The following is a 23,716-nucleotide window of genomic DNA, read 5'->3' as shown; positions in this document are numbered from 1 at the left end:
TGCTGTGGCCACTGCTGTGGTTCAAACTTTTATCAAATTCTTAGCAAACCAACAATGTCATTAAATGTCCTCAATTCCATACTCCCCATCTCGATCAGAGACAAAAATGATACTTCTACTCTCCTCCTTTAAAGCCTCTGTTGGTTGCGTATTGGTCACCAGGAAACAAAATCAGGTTACCTTGGCACATAGCCCTTCATGCCAAAACCAACCTATCATACCAACCCTACTTCCACTTTTCAAGATCAAGGCTAGTGTCCTATTTGTTTTTTATCTACACCATTTGGCCCAGTGCAGAAACAGTGTAGGATCTTGTAATTAGTTTCTATGGTTACTATAACAAATTATCACGGACTTTGTGACTTAACACAACAGAAATTTATTCTCTCACAGTTCTGCAGGCTAGAAATCCAAAATTGGTATCACTGGGCTGAATTCAAGGATAACTCACAGTCGTACTCTCTTTGAAAACTCTGGGGGAAAATCTCTTTCTTGCCTCTTTCAGCTTCTAGTGGTTGAACATTCCTTGGCTTTTGATTACATCTCTCCAATTTCTCCCAGCATGATCACATTGCCTTCTCTTCTGTCTGAGTAATCCCTCTGTCTGCTTTTCTCTTATAAGAATGCTTGTACCTAGATAATCCAAGACATAATCTCCCCAGACTAGGCATATATTTAGTACAGAAGAATTAGTTACAAAATGATTTAAGCAATAGTTGTCATTGAGGGTCCTGACCTATTAAAAAAAAAAAAAAAGTGATCCTGTGCATTGTGACACATATAATGAAAGGAAAACTGCTTGGAAGGTATACTGGTAAGAAAACCTTGGTACTTATTTAAAAAAGAAAAAAGATCCAGAGTGGATTTATAGATTTGGGTTTTATAATCAAATAGGAAATGTTTGGAGTCATGAAAATTAGGAGAACCATTTAAGAAATTATTGAGGACAGCTGTTCCAGTCCACTGTACTGATCTTAAGTAACTTATAGTATAGTTGGACAGACAGACACATATCCCACTAATGTGACAAATGCTAATAAAAAATACCCACCAAGTGCTTTAGAGAGAAGCATTTAGCCCAAGTTCATGGAAGGTGCAGAGCAGGATACCATGCACCAAGTGTCCATCCCAGGGAAGCAGAACACGGTGCACTGGTTGCCAGGGGCAGGGAAGATCTCCAAACACTTCTACCTATTGCATCTTGGTATCAGTCACCCAGAAAAAAACCAAGAGTTAAGCGCTGGAGGGAACAATTCTTTACTTACTCTTTCTTTACTTATATCTGTAGAAATACATACAACAAGATTGAAGAATCAAACCAGCGCCATGACCGGCTTCAGGAGGCCCCAGAAATTAAGAGGCCCAAATTTCTGAGGCATGACTCAGCAGGCTTAAACAACCGCCATTCCCCCTGCCCGCACCAATCACTGGGGTTTGGGAAGTACCGGTCGTTCCCCCGCTTCTCGGCCGCCTAGTTTTAAACTCACCAATCCCTCTGCGCTGTACCGACCTCCGCAGCCACCCTGTCCTATCACATTGTAGTTTCTGCCCATCACCCCTTTCCCGCCCTGTCTGAAATAAAAACCTTACCCCTCCATTGTTCGGGGCTCTCAGCACGGATCCACTGCGTTGGTGAGGCCTGGGAGCCCAAGCTGAAGCCCGAATAAACGCCCTTTACTTTTGCATACGTGACTCGGACTCCTTGGTGGTCTTGGGATTTTGGGGAGATCGCGATATGGGCATGGCAAAGATCAACTCCAGTAGTTGCATCCGTCTCTCGTGGCTAGCAAGTACCTCTCCTCCCACTCCAGCAGCTGACACAGTGCAGATGACCTACAAGAACCCCTCTTGAGCTACAGCACATGGACCCCCAATTCCTCCCTACATGAAGGCTAAAACACTGAAGACTGGGAGCATGCCCAAGATCCCTTACATATGCACTTAAGCATAATGAAAGAACACCCACTGAGCTTGAAACAGGAATATCACACAACATGATACACCCAGTACAGGCTGTGTGGGCTCTTTAGCCCCGGGTAAGGAAGGGTTCCAGGCTCAAGGCCATTCTTAAGCAGCCTGGTGGGGGTTGAAAGATTGCATGCAAGATTGCCTTTCTCAACAGGAGGCCTGTCAAATTTGTGGAAAGCAATCTGAAAAAAACAACATCTAATCTCATTCTTGAAAGACTAAATAAGAATTTCCCAGGTAAAGAGGAAGATTTGGGGAAGGTGTGTGCTAAGCAGAGGGAGGGGCTCAGTAAAGAGGCATGGAAGTGTAGGAATTCCACGTGGTTCAATATGTCATTGAAGGCACTGAAGTAAAAAATAAGTATTTGGTTAATGGTAGGAGAATATGAGGTTGAAAAGTCTGTATGGGCAAGCAGAAGAAACTAGACTTTATAAGGGATGAGTTAGTTGGTAGTGCATCTGAAAGATGCCATGTACACTGAGAGCATTATAAGATTCAGATCAGAATGGATAAAAGCCAGCATTAGTCTTAAAATCATCCAGAAAGTGTATAGATTCATGGAATGTCTGGGACAGGTTAACCCTCAATGTCCTGAAGTTATTTACAGGGGATTTAGTTTCTAAGAAGTTCTAGTTCTGCTGCTAACTAGCTGTGATGACTTTGTGGTTCTCAGTTCCTTTATCTCTAGACTAAAACTGATGTTAAATTAAATTATTTATTTTTAATCCCCTAAAATCCAAAATGCAGATTCAATAGTTACACCTCCATTTTCTCTTCTACCATGCAGTAATTAATACTACAATATAATTCATTTTTTTATATTAGAGAGAGAAAGAACATGCATGAGCAGGGGGGAGGGATAGAGGGACAAAGAAGGCATCTTAAGCAGGCTCCATATGTAGGACAGAGCTAGACTCTAGGGTCAATCCTATGACCCTGGGGTCATGACTTGAGCCGATATCAAGAGTCAGTCACTCAACGGAATGAGCCACCCTGGCACCCCTACGATTCATATTATTTGATATACTTTTAGTTAACTTGATTAACAACTGAAGAAAAATAAAATCATTGAGACTGTAGGAAAAGATGTAATTAAATTTTAAATAGAACATATCTTCAATATTTATGCCTTGTTCGTTTTTCAAAGGCCAGCACAAATACCTTTTATTTGCCTTTTAGTTAAGGCCCTCTTAGTTTGGGGCACTTACTAGTCTATATATATTCTTATCGTACTATATGCTCAACATCAAGAACTAAGACTATATTAACATTTCCTTAGAACAAGTTCGTGTGTTTATGTATTTGAAGCTAAAACTAATATCTATCTAGTCCTTATGCCTGCAGATGCTGCATCCTGGTAGGCCCTTGTTCTATCAATTTGTTTCTAGGTCAACAGTTTGCATTTTATTGTAATAAATGAGACAGTATCCTGACCTACCTGCCCTCCCAGTGTCAGTGTCAAAGAAGAATAAAGCAATTAAGTGCATACTTATGTTTGATTAGCAAAAAGTAAGAAAACAACCTTTTGTGCCAAATAGAGAAGGTGCCTCACCCTCTGTACTCGGATTTGATTTGCCCAGGTACACCTCCCTTCCCTAGTAATATTCAACACCCTGAAACTCTTGCTCTTGCACTTTTGAAAAATGTCAACACTCAATTTTATAGCATTTGATTTAACACTTTTGGGGGCACTTTCAACCTTTCATAATTTATAGTCATCTCCCAAAAATGTGTGATGGACACAGTTAAGGTAGCAGTCAGAATAAAAGGTCAGTATATAGATTGAAGTGTTATAAGACAGCAATAAAGATAATGGACTAAAAAAAATGCAAAGCAGAAACTAAGTTCTTTAGCACCTCATCATCTCATTATCACCACATTACCAAATTCCTAAAAGTTCATCATTTTGAAAATGTGCTATGTTGCAACTTGCATTAACATTACTTACTCCTGGAATCTTCCAAATATTCAACACAGTGATCTAAATGATAACATCAAATTGTTTCATCGTGCAATCATGTGTATGCATTCTCTTTTCTCTTTGTGCTTAGTCTGTACAGATTATGGCATTTCCAACTGTGGCTTGGTTTCACATTATCTTACCTAAAAAATGGAGAATAGATCTCATGTGTAAACAACATATCTTAAAATACAAACATAAAATAAGTCGATTCTTAATCTTGTAAAATGTACTCAAAAGAAAACTCAATGTTCCTTAACATCAAAGGTTTAAGATTACCTTTGTATGACCCATGCCATTAAGTATGAAGGCATTTTCTTTTGGTCATTGAAAGTGTATAAATTATTTAGACACTTTTAAATGAAGGCATAACAAAAGCATGGGGCATCAAGTTTCCTTCTTTTCACCCTAGAAACCAGGAATCTCAAATGCCTACTTTTAAGTTCTTTTATAAGTCTTGAAGCCATGCCATGTGAGAGACGTTTCATCTGAAGACAGCTCAGTTTGAAAAGATTGCCAGTCACTCATCTTGTGTTCAACAAATATTTGATAGATCATTCACTATTCACCATTCACACTGGAAGAAAAATACTCCCTCCAAGCAGTACAATCATAAGCAATGCTTACATCTAAAATAAGTTGAAGAGACTCAGTTCAGTATAAAGACTCTCTTTTTTCTCACAAAGTGGGTCAGGTTCTTGTAGTGGAAATATTATGGAAGAATGGAAACCAGGTCACCAGAAATGTGTATCTTAATCATCTAAGAACTTGTTTAAAAAAAAAATACAGGCCCATTTCCTGTGCCTATGGATCTGAGTTTTTGACAAATTTGCATTTTTCCATAGCAATTCTGATGAGAAACTAATTATAAGAGCTAGTAATCTAAACTAAAATCTTACTAAGATATAGTCATGTCTTATTTGTCTCTCTATCCTCAAGGCCACTGTATGACTGATTCATGTCAGGACTTGATAAATATTACTGAATGTCTGAATGATCAAGTGAATAGCACCAATATGTCAAAGAGAAAAGAAATTAGTTCTGGTCATGGATATCACAGAGAAGGTGGAACTGAAGTAGTACTTAAGTATAAGTACTCTACCTAAAAAGAATGGTGCCCTGAAAATAGGTTTTTATGGAGCAGCCACAGAACAATGAACAGATTTTCTCGGACTGGAGAACTTCCAGCTTTGCAACTCATACCACAGAGGAAGCAGCCTACTTGGCCAGCAACCTAGGTCCTCCCTCATGCTACTGAATTACTCGTAGGCTGCCAGTGCCTCATGGAATATATGTGTCACCACTGTACCATCAAAAAACTTAATTGCTATTTGTAAAACATGTAATTTGTGATTAAGATATTGGAAGATATTAGATTTCCATTTAAAAACTGCACTTAAATTGGTGTTAATTTAGCCATGTAATTTAGCATGAGACCCAAATGGAGAGAACAGGCAAATACCAATTTAATAAAAATGGAAGTGCTCCACACAGACAATAGAGTATTTCTTCAGAAGACCAAAAACTAAGAACTTTGAGATGTATTATTTTCATAACAGCTGATAAAGTAATTTAAACTAAAATGCTATTTCTACCAACAAAAGTTCAGTTTTCCAGAAGAAATAATATTTTTATGGAAGAAAGACTTCTCCTCTCCAGGATTGTTTGCAATGTAGATTGATCTTTCACTATGTTAATGAAGTGATTTGATAATTCAAGTGTAAAAATGTGTGCAAAGTATTCTTTATTGACCCACCGAAAATTTAAAAAATGAAAATTTGATGGACTATCCAAAAAACAAACTTGACATGAAAGACGCCTTTGCTTTCTTAATGCTTACAAAACTGGTCTATATTTTTGCTTACCAAGAACCAAACTAGGTCAAGATATATATAGATATATATAGACATAGATAGATAGATAGATAGATAGATAGATAGATAGATAGATAGATAGATCTATATAGACATATATATAGACAATGTCTATATATATCTCCAGCACTCAAGAATGCTTCCTTCTGTCCCCTCCCAGTCCATTTTTTCTCTCACCAATTAATCACTATCTAGTCAGGAGATTTTATTAGTAAAACTAAAAATAGGTGAAAAGTCAGTGAAAGAAAGCTACATTTAGAAATTCTAGATAGTTTTGTCTTTTCATTTACTTTAAAGAAATTTACATATATCTCTTTAGTGGTATGAGCATTTCAGGAGATTGTTTCAGGTGTATGTTCTTACGAAAAAAAAATATTACATTCTCTATTTTGTTATCTTGCCCTGAAAACACATAGAATTTGTCGTCGTCGTTATTTCCTTCAACACACATGTGTTCGGGGACAGTTATATGCCAGCCATTGTCCTAGGCTCCGGGAACACAAGTCTCTGTTGCATACCAAAGTTTCTGCTCTCCTGGAGCTTCCATTCTAGGTAGTAATCTATAAATGTATAATCAGTAATCAAATAAATTTATAAGAAAATAAATAGGAACATTTCAAATGTGATCACTGTAGTAAACATGTTAAGAGTGATGATAGGGGGCACCTGGGTGGCTCAGTTGGTTAAGCTTCCAACTTCAGCTCAGGTCATGATTTCACAGATCATGAGTATGAGCCCTGCATCAGGCTCCACACTGTCAGGATTAGGATTCTCTCTCTCTCGCTCTCTGTCCCTCCTTAACTTGTGCTTTCCCCCCTCTCAATATAAATAAATAAAAACTTTTAAAAAAGAGTGATGATAGAGAGGAACATTCTGGGGGCAACATTTGTTTCAAGGATGGGCTCCTTTTAGAACATAACATTTCAGCTAAAACTTAACGATGAAAGGGCATCAGCCATGCAAAGATCATACAAAAGGGGAAGGGGGTTCTAGGCAGGGCACAAGGGCTTAAATGGAAAGCAAATGCAGGAGATTTGCAAAACATAAATATTGGGCTCAAAGATTGGGTTCCCCTCAGCAAACAGAGGTTGTATCACAGGCTTAGGTACAGGCAGTTTTTTGGAGGTGATCGCAAAGAGTAAGTAAAGGACTAGGGACAGAAAGAGCAAGGGGAAAATCAATGGAGGGGGAAGTTATCAAGTCATAGCTCTCAGTGATCAGGGATCAATTCTTCAGGGACCTCCTGAAAGCCTACAAAAGGTCTGCAAGAAATGCTCACCCACAGGGTGAAAGGCAGAAGCATTCGGACCACCATTGTTTGAAATTGTCCCATGGAGCATTAACCTTGCTCTTTCAGACAGTGTTTACATGGGGGTAGAAAGGGTCTATGAAAAGTCCTGAGTCTTAGGCAAAAGGTAAAAAGTAGAGAGTGTTGAGTATGAGTTCCCTGGAAACTGTACAGTATAGCCACATCTGAAGTCAGTTGAGCCCAAGGATTTGATGTGCTACACGAAGGGCAGATGAAGCCGGGGCATAGTGATTAAGTGCAAAGAGGTGAGTCAGAAAGGAAAGCAAGAGCCAGATCACATCCAGCCCTATGGGTCCTCATTAAAATAAAAAAAATTTAGATTTTATTCCAAATGTAGTAGGAAGCCATTGCTTTAAAAGCTAAGGAGTGGTGTGACTGACTACTGGCTGAATGAGGCCACTGAGAAAAGGTGGACACTATGCCATGTGTGACGTACAGTAGGGATTTCTTTACAGTTTTCCTTGATCAACTGATAAGGAAAACATGACACTATTATATGTAACTGAAATTTTTAGTATATTTTGATGTAAAATCTGAGACATCTTTGCATGACCTAGCCTCTGCCTACTTCTTCAAATCCCCTCCTGTTTTCTGACCTCTAAGCATTATGGCTGTTTTTGAGTCCTGAGGTATGTCAGGGTTTCTTTCATATCCTGGCCTTCATACACGTTGCTCACTGTTTGAAACACTCCACACTCTTCACTCGGCCCAGCTCCTTATTTTTGTACTTCAGTTTAATTATCAACTCCACTGAAAATCCCCTCTGCCTACCATCTAAAAGAATCCCTCTGTTGTCCTCTCCTGTAGCACCATGTGATATTCTTTCTTAGCACTTTAGTGTAATTTATAATTTCATACCCAATTGTTCAATTCCTATCTCCCCATTTAGATTGTAAATTCAATACGAAATGGGACTGTGTCTGGTTTATTCACCACAGTTGTCACAGTGTCTAGCAGTACCTGGCCTAGAGAATCCGGTAAATGTTTGTTGACAATGAATGAGTGATTCAACTTAAAAGTCAACTAGGTCCGGTTCAGGCATGGCAAAGTGGCCCTCTGCCCCTCCTGAAGGCTGTGGAGCACCTGCAAGGAACTTTAGTGCAAAACCGAACACAATGCGATACCACTGCTATTGGCAAATGGTGTATCTCTGAAAAATATTTGAATGAAGCTGTTTGTTGGAGACTTGAGTGACACCTTCTATAATAAAACAAGGAGTCACTTAAATAGTCTGTTTTCTGTATTATGATACGCCTTATATGCAAGGTTTTCTGAAGGAATTGGGATAGTCACTAACAATACATCTGATAATAAGTGACTCTTGAATAACTTCCAGATTAGCAAGTTCTTTTTTGTTCTTTTTAGAACAAGATAATTTGATTTTCGATATCAGAGGGTGAAAGTAGCTGCAGGATTTTTCAGTTAAAAGGTCTAGTGTATCTCTTCTTTCTACTATGAAAGTCTAAATCAGTTTCAGAGAAGTGCTGACATAGGATTAAAATAAATCGTGTCCTGTCTTTAAAAATCCTGTAGAATAATCGACCTTTCTATGTCCCAAGAATAGAAATAGCTTCCTACAAAACAGTAAACTAACAAACAACTCTTTATCTCTTGACCTGCATTTTTGGTTTCTCTTTAATTTTGATTAGATTTAAAACAACTAAGGTAAATCAAGATTTTCTATCCCATTTTACAGGTTTGTATAAGTAAAACATGTCAAAAATTCAACTCTATTATATAATATCTCCTCCATGCTGGCCTAGTATTTTGCATATATGTACCATGGAGGGGGAAGGAGAGAGATTAACTTGAAATGAATTAAGAACTGAATTCAGGTTATGATTTAATAAATTCTAATAAATAGGTATCTAAATTTGTGTCTATTCAAATACAGTTTTAAGTTGCATAGAAAATTTTAATTCAGTTTAAACTGATTGGAGAGTTTGCAACAACCGATAACTCATAATGTTAATTACCAGGAAATAAAACTTTTTTACCAGGGAACAGTTCGAACCCATGAAACGAAACTTCAAATGATACTTACTAAAAAAAATTAGAGTTGTCTCTGGCATTCAGAGGTCTGTTCCATGCTATAACCTGTCTCAGAAGAAGGTTTTCTGAACCCAATAGGTAATCCCTTTCCAAACCAGTTCTATTTCTGTGCTATAGTGAGCCTAGCGGTTTTGGATTTGTTGAGTGAAGCAATTTAGGAATTGCTTCCTGCAGATGGAGATGCATTTTATGGTGAATCATTGGAGCTTTAAAAATAACAAACTGCTGGAAAAGAGGCTTAAAATGATCCCCCAAATAGTGAAATCTTATCTAGCCCATCTGATAGAGCAATTGAGGGGAAAGAAACTAATTGAAACTATAGAAACAGCAGGAAAAGTTGACTGTTACTTTTTTTTTTAGCCATTTAATGTAAAAGAAAATTGTCACATCTAATGGAGTGTCAAAATAATGTTAACTAGGTAAAAATGCCTTTTAAAACTGTCCTTTACCATCCATAAGGTCACTGAACTGAGAAGCTTGCCTCCAGCGGAAACACCTTTTGATGAAGGCTGGCCATTGTACATGGTTTTCAAAGAAATAGCACAGTCCATTTTAACATCATGTCAACCAATTCCAAGAGATTTAGTCTTTTCCAGTGCAAGGAAGTTGAAAACTTAAACTTTTAATTGAAAAAGCCTGAAGCCACTTTCAACCTCTTGTATTTAAAACTCAAATTATCCCTTTCAGGATTAAAGAAAAAAAAGAGAAGCCTACATATCAAAGGTAGCAAAGCAATGATTTATTATCAGTAGTTCTTCAGGAAAGCTGTTTTCAGGTCTCTAAGCTTTGTGTCTCAGTTATATCTATCAACTTAACCAAAAATCCTTTTCTGAGATCACGTCCTAAATATGGGTAAATTTGAACTCTAATGGAATAAGTATCCAAGTAATGCAGCAGTTAAAAGAAAATAATTGCCCTTCCACTTCAGAATTAGTTTGGGATGAGAATTCTTGAGTTAATACATTCATCATAACAATAGACTAAAGGGAAAATATTATGACCCCAGACAGAGACCACAGTTTGGGAGAGTCCCTGTTTACTCCTGTTGCCCTGACACCCTTTCCAGTTTGGCACACATCAAAGATGTTTCATTTGACAAAATTTGTTATCTTTGTCGTCGTAATCATCATCATCATCATCACAAACAGTTGCATGAAAGTGAGCTGGGATGCTTTCTGCCCAGTGAGCTCTCTCTCATAGACTTGGCTTCTTAGCTGTCCCCACAAAGCTAACCATGTTGTCCTCAGGAAGAACAGCTGTTTCATGTATGGTGATTGTATTCATAAGGGAATATTCATTTAAGCTTAGAAAGAACTCTGCCATCCCATGCTTACACACACATAAATATCTTTCCATGTAGGGATAACTAAAGATATAATGGAAAAAGACTTCTAGTGCAATCTTTCTTATTTTATTTATATGGTAAGTGGCTGGTCCAGCACCTTAAATTCCTAAAGAATTTTAATTCCTAATTAATTCTTTAGGAATTTAAAGTCAAAGTTTATTTTCCTTCAGATGGCTCTTCCCCAACCCCAACTAGCATTGTAATCCAAAGATTCTCTTAATTATAATCAAAACCAAATTATTTTTTACAGTCATAACTTATTTTGACACTACCTACCATATTCACTAGGATATTCATGGATGCTTCAAATAATATATGTGTAAAAATATTATATTTTTATATATAATATTTAATATATTTTTTCATTACATTCTCCTCCTTTTTTCCAGATCTGTATCCTTTAATTCTAAGAGTGGCATCAAAATCTATTCAGTTATCCAAACCAGAAATCAGTCATCAAGTTAAAAACATATTATTTCTCTAACCATCTGTTAGATAATTCCTCTCCATGCCTACTTCCATTGAGTTTATCTACACTTCTGCTTGGATTTCTTTAATGACATCCTCCCAGCTGGCTTCTCTGCATATGATTCAGAGTCTAGTCAGGAGACAGAAGCCACACAGTAATTTAAGAATATTTAATATGAAGAATTATTAACTAATAACAGAGTATTATTCTGAGAAAGAGAGAGAGAGAGCATGAACAGGGGAAGGTCAGAGAGAGAGGGAGACACAGAATCTGAAGTAGGCTCCAGGCTCTGAGCTGTCAGCACAGAGCCCGATATGGGGCTGGAACCCGAACCCACGAACCGTGAGATCATGACCTGAGCCCAAGTCAGACGCTTAACCGACTGAGCCACCCAGGTGCCCCCAGAGTATTAACTCCCAAATGATAAAGAGTATATTAGGAGTTCAGGTATAGCAAATGTAGCAAGTAACTCCTACCTGTAGGGCTGGGGAAGAATACTCAAAGAAGGAACAAATTTGGAAACACAAACATACCAGTTGATATTTAGACCGCTTTGGAGAGCATGTGGATATAGAAAAGTTCCCTGAGGTGCCACAGGCCAGTACTGGGAAAGATGAAGCTATCCGATGAGGGGCTGAAGAAACTTGCTAGGCGGTCACCTGCTGGGGTATTGCTGAAACTCACTGGGAAGTCCTCCTCTGGGCTGCTAGGAACCTCACTGAGTTACCACCCACAGAGTTGCTGCTAAACTCACTAGAATTTTGCCCACTGGGGACCTAAGAAACTCTATTAACAGCCACCCACTAGTGAGCCAGGAGAACTTCCTAGAAAGCCACACTTGTGAGTACTGCTGACCTTGCTAAGGATCCACCCACTGGGACACCAGAGTTTCACAGGGAGGCCAGCTGGAACATAGGCTTAGTGGGAATTCACCTGCGGAGGTGCTGCTGAAACTTGCTGGGATGAGCACCACTGGGTTTGCTGCACATGCCCCCATCAGGCATTAAAAAAAAAAAAGAAAGAAAAGAAAAAGAAAAAGGCATCATCCCCTTCTTTTCTCAGTGTCCCTCCAGTACATTTTCCACACTGTAGCCCCAGAATGATAATTCTAAACCACAGTATGATTATTTCTCTGCCTAAAACCCCTTCAATGGGGTGAAAAGAAAGAAGGATGGAGAAATGAGTGCAAGAAGAGATGATGTGGGAAGTCAAGGCTTGATGTTGCTGACTGCAATTTTATAGAGTATGAAATGAAGTCATCTCATGTGAGTGTGGGATATAGGGCCTAGAGATTGGGAAAGATCTAAACAATCATTTTGTAGGAAGAAAGGAGTCGAAGCCAAAATTAATGCAAGACTTTTGTCAAAGGAATTGTGAATGTTATCTGGACTAACATAAATGTGTAAGGTATGCTACAGGAAGGAAGCCGTATGACTTGAAGGTCTACACTGAGTTTGAGACTGAGGAAATAATCTCTTGTATAATGGGTGAATGTTGAGTGGCAAATTTTATATTGTTCCTTATAATTGTATAGCAAACCTTATATCTGGACCTCAGAACTATAAGCTAAATATACCATGTGGTTCAAAGGGTAGACATCAAACATCATTCTAGTCAATAGTCTCTGATCTGTATTATTCAGGACATTGACTCAGTATAAGGAGGTTTGGGATAGTTCCACATGTTCTCTCTTGTCCTAAGTGGCAGACCCAAACTGTAGTGTGAGAGCAAACCTGATGAATCAACACATTTAGAGGCAAGTCCTCTAAATTTCTTGCTTTTTCCCCAAGCAAAATTAGAGCATAAAGACCTGATGAGGGGCTCCTGGGTGGCTCAGTAGGTTAAGCATCTGACTCTTGGTTTCAGCTCAGGTCATGATCTCACAGTTTTGTGAGTTCCAGCCCCACATTGGGTTGTGCACTGACAGCACAGAGCCTACATCGGATTCCTCTCTCTCTCTCTCTCTCTCTCTCTCTCCCTCTGCCCCTCCACCACTCATGCTATCTATGTCTTTCTCAAAAAATAAATAAACTTAAAAAAAAAAGACTTCATGAAAGGGAGGACATGAAATAAGTGAAAAATTGAGGTAAATTAAATGTCTTGCTGCAAATTCAGTGTAGGAATATAGTAACATTTGTAAAGAATGTTTTAGGGTTTATAAATGTGTATCTTTACTATTCCTTATGTGTGTGAGAAACAAATCCCTCCCCCAGCAATTTTGTAAATATTTGTTAATATCAGAAAAGAACACACCTCAATACTGCATGCACTGTTTACACCTCCCTGGCAACAGTTGAATTCACCAACAGTTGAGTAGTAATTATATATATGTGAACATTAACGAGGTCAAGGGAATGGGTGAAACAGCACTTTGTTGGCTTAAATATTTTAAGAGAATTTTTGTTTCTTTTTAGGAGGAGTTAAGTAGCATTTTAAAAGCTTATACCAACTCTTCTAGCCTTAAATAGCCTCCAAATAGGCACATTATCTTCACAGGAAATTATCTGAGAACTCCAGAGCTTCAAAAGCACTGCATTTACTGATTCTGTTATATTAAATCCTGCCCAAATTGCCCTTACAGTGCAGGGGGGAGTAGTGACTGGCTAATTTTGCAATGAATACAGAACAAGAAAATCTATTATGAAATTGTTTCTTGGTTGCAAAGTCTAATCTTAAAATCCTGAGATATTTTTTTAATTGGGGGAGGTAATTTTAGACATTGAAATGGTATAATCATTCAGAATTATTAATGCATCCTTTTTATTTTATTTTTAATGTTTATTGTTTTTTTGAAAGAGAGACACACAGAGTGTGAGCGGGGGAGGGGCAGAGAGCTTGGGAGACACAGATTCTGAAGCAGGCTCCAGGCTCTGAGCCCTCAGCACAGATTCTGATGTGGGGCTTAAACTCACCAACCATGAGATCATGACTTGAGCCAAAGTCAGATGCCCATCCTACTGAGCCACTCAGGCACCCCAGTGCATCTTTTTACTTTTTCACCCATCGGTACTCTACCTCATGTTTTTTTCCCAACCCACTTCTCTTTGTGCCAGATTTCTGTCTGTTGCTCTTGTCCACATTAACTGATTCAGATTCAATTAATTGTATGTTTCATCCATACTCACCTCCTTTCTGTAACATATAACCAGCAGCTGATCAGTGCCACCTACTGTGCTAGACACATTCTCATGCATATCTCATTTAAATTATTTAGATCATGGCCACTTTTACCATGTTAGCTCCCTGTCTGGGGTTTAATATTTTCTGGGGTTCCTCCCTTGGTAGCAAAACTTCAACTCCATTTCATAAGGACTAGTGGGTCCCACAGTAAAAGAAACGGAAAAGATATCTCTTGCTGGGAAGGAAATTTCTGATCATCCTTCTCCACTGATGAAGAACATTTTACAAAGTGAACCATGGCTTTAATAGAGAGAAGGAGGCTGGGGGAAGAGAGAGAGAGATTATAACATAAATTACGTCTCCCAAATATCCACAGGATTGAATTGGGCAGATCCTAGAACAAGAAGAGACAAAAATATTTTATACCATTGTGAATTATCCTTATTTTGTGTGTGTTATCTCTTCGCATGTGATTCTATAATTTTTATTATTGCTCATGTCCTTTTTCATCTTCTTTGTTTCTACGCTTAACAAAATTTTTTTTAATCAAAGATAAAGGCCCCTAAAGCTGAAGGACATTTTCCCTGACCTCTCCATCCAGGGGTATATTATATAGACTATGTTTCTTTAAGTTCACTTTCTAGGCCGCCTTAAGATAATTTTCAGTTTGCATTTTTTTCCTATTATTTTCACATTTGGCTACTTTCAAAAAGAAAAAATGAAACACATCAAATATGATGGCATGCCTTACCACAAGAAATGACATCCTTTTAGGCAGCTCTGTCCTAGAGGCAAACTATCTATGGATGTTGCAACACAGATTCTCCACACACAGCTGACAACTCATTTGAAAGGAGTTCAGAAATATTAAGGAAGACTAGGGGTGGGGCTACGGAGTTCATGGGTATTGCTTTGTAATCAGCAGACTCATTGTGGTGCTGGAAACTCATGAAAAAGGAAGGAAAGTTCCCCTTGAACCACAGCTACTTGGGATCTCATTTACATTCTTAAGCTGGTGCTGTGGTGCTATAAATAGAAGAGCCCATACATAGAAATGGGTTATTTCTGCCAATAGTGATTTTATTTTTTTAGAAGCATCTAGAGACATTATTCATAAGGACTCATTTCTGTTCACTTTCCTGCAGAGAAACTCCCTCTCTTGACACTGTGGGTGGTCAACTTTGAAATCCGCTAATGATCCATTAGATACAAAGAGTTCAGGAAGAGTTCTTTATTTTTTTAAGTTAATACATGCAGGAGTCCTTTTAGTTGTAGAAAATTTTCAGGCATCTGGCTGTTATGTAAATAGGGGCATCCTTTTCAAGCCAGCATCTTTTGATTTTTTTAATCAGCTAAATTTTCTAACGATAATTTTTAATACCCATAGAAACTTAATGACAGTCATTTGATATGCTAACCATATTGTGACTTGTAATTGAGTATACTATCATAGTTACAGTGCCAAAATATACAGATGTTTGCATACACTTAGATAGGTAGTATTTTTTTAACTAAGCTTTAAAATGACTGAGTAAATGTTTCCCTACTTCATGTTGTTGTTAAGTGTAATATACATGCAGTAGAGTAGACCCTATACGGCAGTAGTAAATCTTTGTACTTCAGTGGATAAATATTGTGTTTTCAGATATATGTTAGTCAAAAGCTAAAACGTAGCCCAAGAAGAGAAAATTATAATGCCCTGGCATTCTGCTAAAGACACAGTAGTAACTAATGCCCGTCAAGCTTTTACTTTGGTGAGAAAATTTGTCTCAAGTAGGCTGACTTTTGCAGGAAGTAAGCTCTGCAAGAAGATCATATAACATTTTTAAAACATAGAATCATGGGCCTCACCCTAGATCCCCTCAATCAAAATCTTGGAGGGCAAGGGCAGCACAGGAATCTACATTTTACAAGCCACTGGGAAATTCAGTAGGAACATGCTGTGGTGCCAGTCCACAGAGCAGCTTTTAGAAGCAACTGACATTTGAATCCATGTATTACAGGGCCAAGGCCCTAAAATCCTTGCTTACTGCCTAGATTCCCTTTTTACATATCTGTTCTGTATCTTCCAAAGATTAGTTCATGCACTTAGGCTATTTCCCCAAACAAAAGCAGAAGCGAGTCTTCTTTATTCCATGGTACGTGGCTCTTTCCATGACATAGGTGCACAGCAAATATTGGTTAACAGCAATTGGGATTACATTTGGTGTTATGGTTTACAGGTAAGAATTTCACTAATATCTGGGTTCTTTCATAGACCTACTTTTAATTCAGAAAAGTGCCCTGACTTCCCCAGAGGAAAGACTTGCAAAAACAATTTTCTATGCGGTTCTAAGGTCTGTGAAGGGTAAGATTTTTAGAACTTTTTCAAATTAAAAAAAAAAAGTATATTGCATGTAAATATATTCTCCCATAACTGATTGTATAGGGTCCAATAAATTCACAGGGAGTTACAACACTTAAAGTTAACTGGGTCAAGGAGGGTGACATTGTTTTAATCACTGTTTCCATACATGGAAGGTTATCTGAGGTCCTTCAGGCTTAGGGCACTTACTTTCTTGGTCAACATTCCATTTGCTTCAGGGTGTGGTGAGATTCCTTGAGTTAGTTAACAGCAAACACAGCTGACTTGCTAGCTTTTGAAGACGTTGGGATTTAGTAATGGGATCTTTGGCAAGATCTGAATAGAAGCCTTTGAGTCGAGGTATAATACAGCTGGTAGCAAAAAGTAGATTTTATTAAAACTATGGGTGAAATATCTGGCACTCCTTGAACTATTTTGGAACTGAAGGTACAATTTGAAGTGAAATGTATAGAGGCATCATCATTTCAGTTGGTTAAAGCTAACACTTCCTAATGAAGTGCTAATGGGATACCAAAATGGGCAAGAGGGCTCTGGACACTTGCTGATGGTGAACCAGATAAGGTGATCTTCCCCTTCCATGGAGAGTTTGCTATAGAATTTCCATTTCTCTCCCCGCTCTCTCTGCCTGCTGATGTACAGATGCACGCAGTTAGTCATCTCCGCATGAATTTATAACAACCAACTTCTTCTAACACCTGATGAAAGCAAAAAGGAAATGAGGCTTGATTGATCAATAGGACATGATTAAAATTAGTACTTTCCTCGGTTTTCAACAGAAAAGCATCTTTCCTGCATTTCAGATCTAGTTAGGTCTATATGATTAAAGCACTTAAATCAATCAATATTTAGATTCGTTTGACTTCATGTATGTGGCCTTCTCCTTTACTATAAAAAGACTGATTTGGTCTTTCCAGGATGCAGCTTTCAAGAGTATTACACTCCAAGACTTTATTCCAGAATACAGATGCGTAATACTAAGCTTTCAATTCCACGTTAGGTGAGTGGAGGTGAAATTACATGAGATTTATCCATGGCCCCAAACAACACTTAAGTTCCTAACAGTTGAAGTCCCACCAGAACATATCTCACTGTACCTACCAGGTGGCCTGGCTACACTTTTACCACTATTCTTAGGTGAGAAGAAAGAGCATTGGTTCAAGGATCCTCAAATTTTTGTTTTGTAATACAGCCCCAAAACAGAAGAGTTTTTAGGGTGCTTTATAACCATCTTAGTGGCATTGATCTTAATTTTTTCCTATTTCCAAAAACTTGAGATTTATTTGTCCAGTCTGTGTAAAATACTATGCAAGTTGCCATGAAAGTTGTTGTGAGAAACAAGCCCACTGCCCCAATCACAGGAGGGACACAGAGACTTACAGCACAGTGAAGGGAGGCTTTAATCAACGTTCTCTCAAGAGCAGGTGTCTGATGGACAGGCACACTCGGGTGGTTACAGCAGTCAACTTATCTCCTAGTGTGAGTCCCTCCCCTGATTCCTTGTTGGCTGAGTACTACCGAGCTAACAGCCTTACGCTGAAGTCACCTATGCCCTTGTAAGGCAAAAAGTAGTCTGAGTGGAACAAATGTACATTCCTTGAGGTGACACAGTGACTTCTGTTCTTTGGCGCATGCTCAGCACACAGCCCGTGAAAACAAGCCTGTGAAATGGAGAAAGGAAAGAAGAACCAGGAAGTGAAGTGTCTAAGGGTTTGGGACTACGTTGTGGGGGGTCGTACATATTTCCAACAGGTTGTAAACCTACTATTAACTAGACAGCACAGCTTTTATTTGGTGTTTCTGAAAATGAGTCATCTCACTTAATTCTCACAGTTATAAAATGAGTAAATTACTCATCACTCGTGTTTGGCACCTTAAGAGTCGACAAAATCTGAGGTCTCAAAGCCTCACCCACCAAAGCTACATTTAGCTGTTATCTGATACATACGTTCCCTCCACAGTGCTTCGTCCCATTGCCCCCGTCCCTTACATTGGCACTGCCAGGCATCAGCTATCTATTCTCTGCCAGGATCTCCCTTCTGAATGGGCAGGTGCCACCAGCAGCTACTTGGCAACCTTAGCAGAAAAAGCCAGTCAGCTGTTTTGGCCCTGTGTTTACCCTGCACTCCATCGCTGGGATTGACACCAAGAGTGGGGGTCTGCCCTCCAGGTCAGCATGGGCTGAGAACAAGGGAGGAGTGAATCTGCAAAGGCAAGCTGGATCTACCTTTACTTTAGATGTTTTTTTTTTAAATGTTTATTTATGTTTGAGAAACAGAGACAGAGACAGAGCACGAGCATGGGAGCAGCAGAGGGAGAGTCAGACACAGAATCCAAAGCTCGGAGCTGTCAGCACCGAGCCCATGGCAGGGCTCAACCCACAAACCTTGAGACCATGACCTAAATGGAAATCTGAGGCTCAACTGACTGAGCCACCCAGGCTCCCAGAGCTACCTTTACTTTAAAGGGCGGAAATAAGGATGCCTGGGTGGCTCACTTGGTTAAGCATCCAACTCTTGATTTTGGCTCAGTCATGAGCTCATGGTTCATGAGATCAAGCTCTGAATCGGGCTCTGCACAGAGCACAGAGCCTGCTTAGGATCCTCTCTCCCCCTCCCTCTTTCTCTCTCTCTGTCCCTCCCGCCACCTCTCTTAAAAACCAAGGTTGGTGGAGGGAGGGAATAGATGCAGGAAAGGCAGAAACACCAGATTCCCAGTCACCATCCCCTCTGGAGATGGCATGCAGGTGGATGAGCACAGTTTTCAGCTCTGACTTCCCAGGCACTCTCAGCATGGGGCCCTGGGAGTTGTTTAGTCATTACGCTCCCCGCTGTGCTTTTCTTTGCAGGCTACCTCAGTGGTGGCTGTTGGAGGACTTCTCCTCAGTGGAGGAAGCTGATCACCGGCTTAAAATTCTCCTCAGGTTGCATCTAAGATGTTTTCTTCTAGTAGACATCTGAAGCACTTTACTGAGGTAGCACCACACATATTTAATGAAGTCCTAAAAAGGCACCTAGTGTGCAGTAAAAGGTGAGATAAATCGAAAATAAAAATAGATGGCCTAAAATAGAATTCATGGCTTCAGGCAAACTATAAAGCTGCTAATCTGCTTTCGGTGTGAAGTACACAGCTACAAATACTTAACAGTTGAAGAACACAAAGAGACAAAGGGAGAAGACAAGATGCAGTTTTATTGTGTGTGTGTCTGTGTGTGCGCGTGTGCATGTGCACGTGTGCACACACGCATACACAAATGCATCTGTGTGTGAAGAATCACTGTTTTCTGATTCATTTTATCATTCCTTTTCCCTTTTCAGTGACAGTCAAAACTGGTTTTGCGAGTGTCCAAGGCCGTACTCAGGCAAGATGTGCCAGTTTGCAACCTGTGAAAATAGTCCCTGTGGAAACGGTGCCACCTGTGTTCCTCAATCCAGGACAGAGCCCCTCTGCCTCTGCCCTTACGGGACGTCTGGGCCCCTCTGCACAGAAGGTAAGAGCATTTGAGTATTAAGCATTGAGCACCTGCAAAAGGAGATGAAGAGTGTAGAAGTCACTCGCAGGAATCAGGGACAGAACCTGATTGATCAAATATGTCTAAGCCTTTCCTTGGTTCTTTTCAAGTCAGTCGAGACAAGACCTATTAATGAGACTGATCACTGAACAGGTATTTCTCACAGCCATCATGTAATTACACAGGAGGCATTGAGTTTTTCCGAGGTCAGACTACAGAAAACCTCTGTATTATAAAATCTCAGAGTCATTCTAATGCTCAAAGAGCAACAAGAAAAATCAGATGCAGTACATGAAATCAAAATATTTGATGTCATTTTGGAAAACTGAGGCAACAATATTAACAGATCCATGGATTGTAGAGCAGTCATTTTTTGTTTAAAAATAAAACCCATGACAGTTATTATACAGCAAGAAACAAAATCACAAATAATATCCATGTGCCTCTCCTTCAGAAAATCCTAAATTACAAAAAAGTATAAGATGCTGTAATATAAGATTGTTTTAGGAAGCAGCTTGCCAAAGAATGTTATGTTAGCTTTGATATACAGAAATAAATATGAATTTAAATATTTCTAGAAATAATTAAAAGTATTTGGTATTAGTATTTTATCAGCTCAGGATTGGAATTGTTTCATCTTTATTTTCCCTGCAAAAATTTTCAAAAACAAAGTTTACCTCTTTGGTTCTAGTGGTGTTTGTTACCAAATTTTGGAGTAAGGCTGCCCAAGTGAGCTCAAGTTCCTATGCCCCAGGTGTATAACAGAACAAACAGATCTTACCTGTGCTGACTCATCAAAAGTTTAAGCAACACACCCTGATATAACAGGTGTGAAAATTGACATGAATGAAAAAGCATTCATGACTAAAAGGGATTGAAATTTGGGGTATATATATCTTTAAGGGATTGAGACAGTGGATTTTTATGTAGCTGGGAGAAGGGGAGTTAAGAAGTACTGAATTTCATTCTTTGTGTATCAGGGTCATATTAGAAGTTAGCCAAGTCATTTTTATAATAGGAAAAGACATCATAGACTAGACGGAATTGAAGTTTTGTCCTTTCCAATAAAAACCTCAAGCTTCTTAGATAGAACCATTCTATCAAAGTAAAAGCTATTGCAAAATACAATTAGTTACAAAAAATTTGATTACCAAAGGGTGAATCATCAGTTTTGCTTCCTAGTTGAAAATCAGACTGACCACATGAAATAAGAAATGAAGATTTATAAGAACGTCTTCACATATTTACAAAAAAATTGTTTTCTCCCATCTCTTGGTCTTACTTGAGATGGAGAGATTTATGAGTTATTGAGACAGGAAATATTAGACAAAGTTTATTAGGCTCTCTGCTTCATCGTAGGTAAGAAGAAATTCCTACATGCCTCCATCCAGGGGAATTTCTCAAAATAATTAGCTTATCCATTAATATATTCCACAAACGTGCCAGAGTAATTTGAGACTTTTACCCTCATGGAGCTTACCTTCTAACTGAAAAGATCAAAATGAAGTAAAAATGACTTAAGACACAATATAAGTTTTATTAAAATAGTTATGAAGGAAATAAACAAGGAGCCTATTAGAGAGTAACCAGGGTAAGGGGTGGGAGACGGGGGTACTCTTCCAGACAGGTGCGCATGACAAGAGCATCTCTAGAAGAAGCAAGATCTGCGCTAAAGCCTAAAGAATAAAGAATATGACATATGGACACCAGGAAAACAACTATTTGAGCAAAAGGTTCAGAAAAAGGAAAGACTCTGAAGAGAGAGAGAACCTAAGTTTTTCGAAGAATAAAAAGATGCTACTATAGCAGAGCATTGAGAGCAAGAGAGAAAAAAACATATCTGACGTGAACAGGGCCTACATCATATAGGGTCTCAGGGACATGGGAAGGTTTTTGGCTTTTATTTTTCAGTGCCTTAAGAAACCACTGGAAGACATTAAAGAGGCAAGTGGTGTATATGTATTTGTTAAAACCATTCTGACTGCAGTATATTGATTTTAGAAGGCTTTTGTCAGTGACCCTGATGAGAGATAATTTTGCTTATGACCAGGATGATGGTGGCGGAGATGGAAATAAGTGGATGAATTTGAGATCTATTCTGGAGACAGAGCTGACAGAACTTGCAGGGAAGTGTGTGAGAAGGGCTGAATCCAGAACAATATCTAGATTTCTTTATTTGTTTGGACTGTAGGTAAATTACAGTGCCATGAGGAGGATTGAGGGTATAACAGGGTTTTTATAGGGCGTTATTGGGAGGTAACCAAGAGTTTATTGGGTACAGATGAAAGAAGAGATGCTTGTTAGATATCCAAATAGAGAAGACATGTAGGCAGTCAGATAAATGATCCTCAGGCTCAGAAAAAAGAGAGGTCATGACTAAAGACCCAATTTAGAGAGTCATCAAAATATAGGCAGTGTAATACCGTGGAACCAGAAATGGTCTAAGGAGAAGGTATAAACAAAGAGGAGAAGAGGGCTGAGAACCAATGCCCTCCAAGATTCCAGTATTTAGGGATCTAGTAAAGGAGAGAAAGCAATGTGAAATACCAGTACTAACCCCCAGACAAACACCTCCCCTCTCCATCATCTTTCAACCCATAAATATCATTCCTCTTGTGATGTTACATTGTCTTAGCCTAAGTTCCTGATCAGAGTAGAACCTGGATAAAGAATTGCATTCAAATAGTTTATTTTGGAAATTATCTCAAGAAACAGGAACGTAGTGAAGACGTAGAGGGAATAAAACAGGAAAGGGAAGACAGTACAGAGGTGTCTTATGGGACTGAATAATGGACAGCTATGCTTGATTCTATTGGGACCTTATAAGAAACAATCTAAAATGAGTCTCAAAATTGTCTGCTCTTATGAGAAAATGTATAGAATGAGTCTGAGAATTGCCTATCCAAGGGACAAAACAGAGAAGCATTTAACCATTGGCTTATGGTTCCTTTTAATTGAGGATGGTCGTATAGGACCTTAATTTTTCCACACTTCTCCACTGCCATAGAAAACTGGCAAGTCTGCAAGCTCTTGCAGGCATCTCAGACCAGAAAAAGTACCAGAGAACTGGGGATCAAGGAAGGAGTGCTTAACATATCAACATTCACTTAACATTCACAAAAATGCCCACTCAAAGTATCAGCTCCCTCCAGGAGCCATCTCTGCATCCAGCAAGCATCAAGGCTTTATTTACTCCCCCAACTGGCAGGAGGTAGTGCTGCGTATCATTTCTTGGACCATTCACTGGTCAGTCTCACCTCCAGGAGATTCTCTAGAACATGCAGAATCTATATCTATTCAATAGAGAAAAGCATAGGGCAAACTGATAAGCATAGTCATTGCCCAGTTGCAACTACACTTGAGAAAGGACAGAATAATATCCAAAACTCCCTTTTTATCTTTCTGTTTTGTTAATACCAGCGGATGAAAAATCAGCTAGTTTTATCAGCAGTTGTCTTTGCTACATAGCACTTTTCTCTTAGATTATAGCCATATCTACCATACTAATAAATTCTTTGGGGGATAATAGAAAATATAATTATGACGTTCCCTACCTTGTTGATGTTTCCACTGGGGAATTCATTCCAAGGCAATCATGGCAGTGATGACGGGAGCCAAAATAAACGAACACTGTAAATGGAAAATTCGCAGCTGCCTTCCTTTGTAAAGTGCTTTACTTTCCACATTTGTGCTTCTCATTCACACTTCCTGTTGCCTCTTCCTATGCAGGAATAATCTCTTCTTGT

At 38.9% G+C, this 23,716-nt stretch overlaps 1 protein-coding gene across 1 annotated transcript in view; it reads left to right on the top strand.

The window, feature by feature from the left end:
- Positions 1-23,716, top strand: part of EYS (EGF-like photoreceptor maintenance factor) — a 730,244-nt gene that overhangs the window by 595,222 nt on the left and 111,306 nt on the right. Inside the window, exon 12 of the mRNA XM_077769091.1 lies at positions 19,777-19,949. Coding sequence (XP_077625217.1) covers positions 19,777-19,949 — 173 coding nt within the window. The remainder of the gene's footprint in view (positions 1-19,776; positions 19,950-23,716) is intronic.

This window comes from Crocuta crocuta, unplaced genomic scaffold, assembly GCF_008692635.1.
Source record: "Crocuta crocuta isolate KB4526 unplaced genomic scaffold, BGI_CrCroc_1.0 scaffold205, whole genome shotgun sequence".
Lineage (NCBI taxonomy): Eukaryota > Metazoa > Chordata > Mammalia > Carnivora > Hyaenidae > Crocuta > Crocuta crocuta.
The sequence above is the reverse complement of the archived record's forward strand: the minus strand, read 5'-3'. Positions and strand labels throughout refer to the sequence as shown.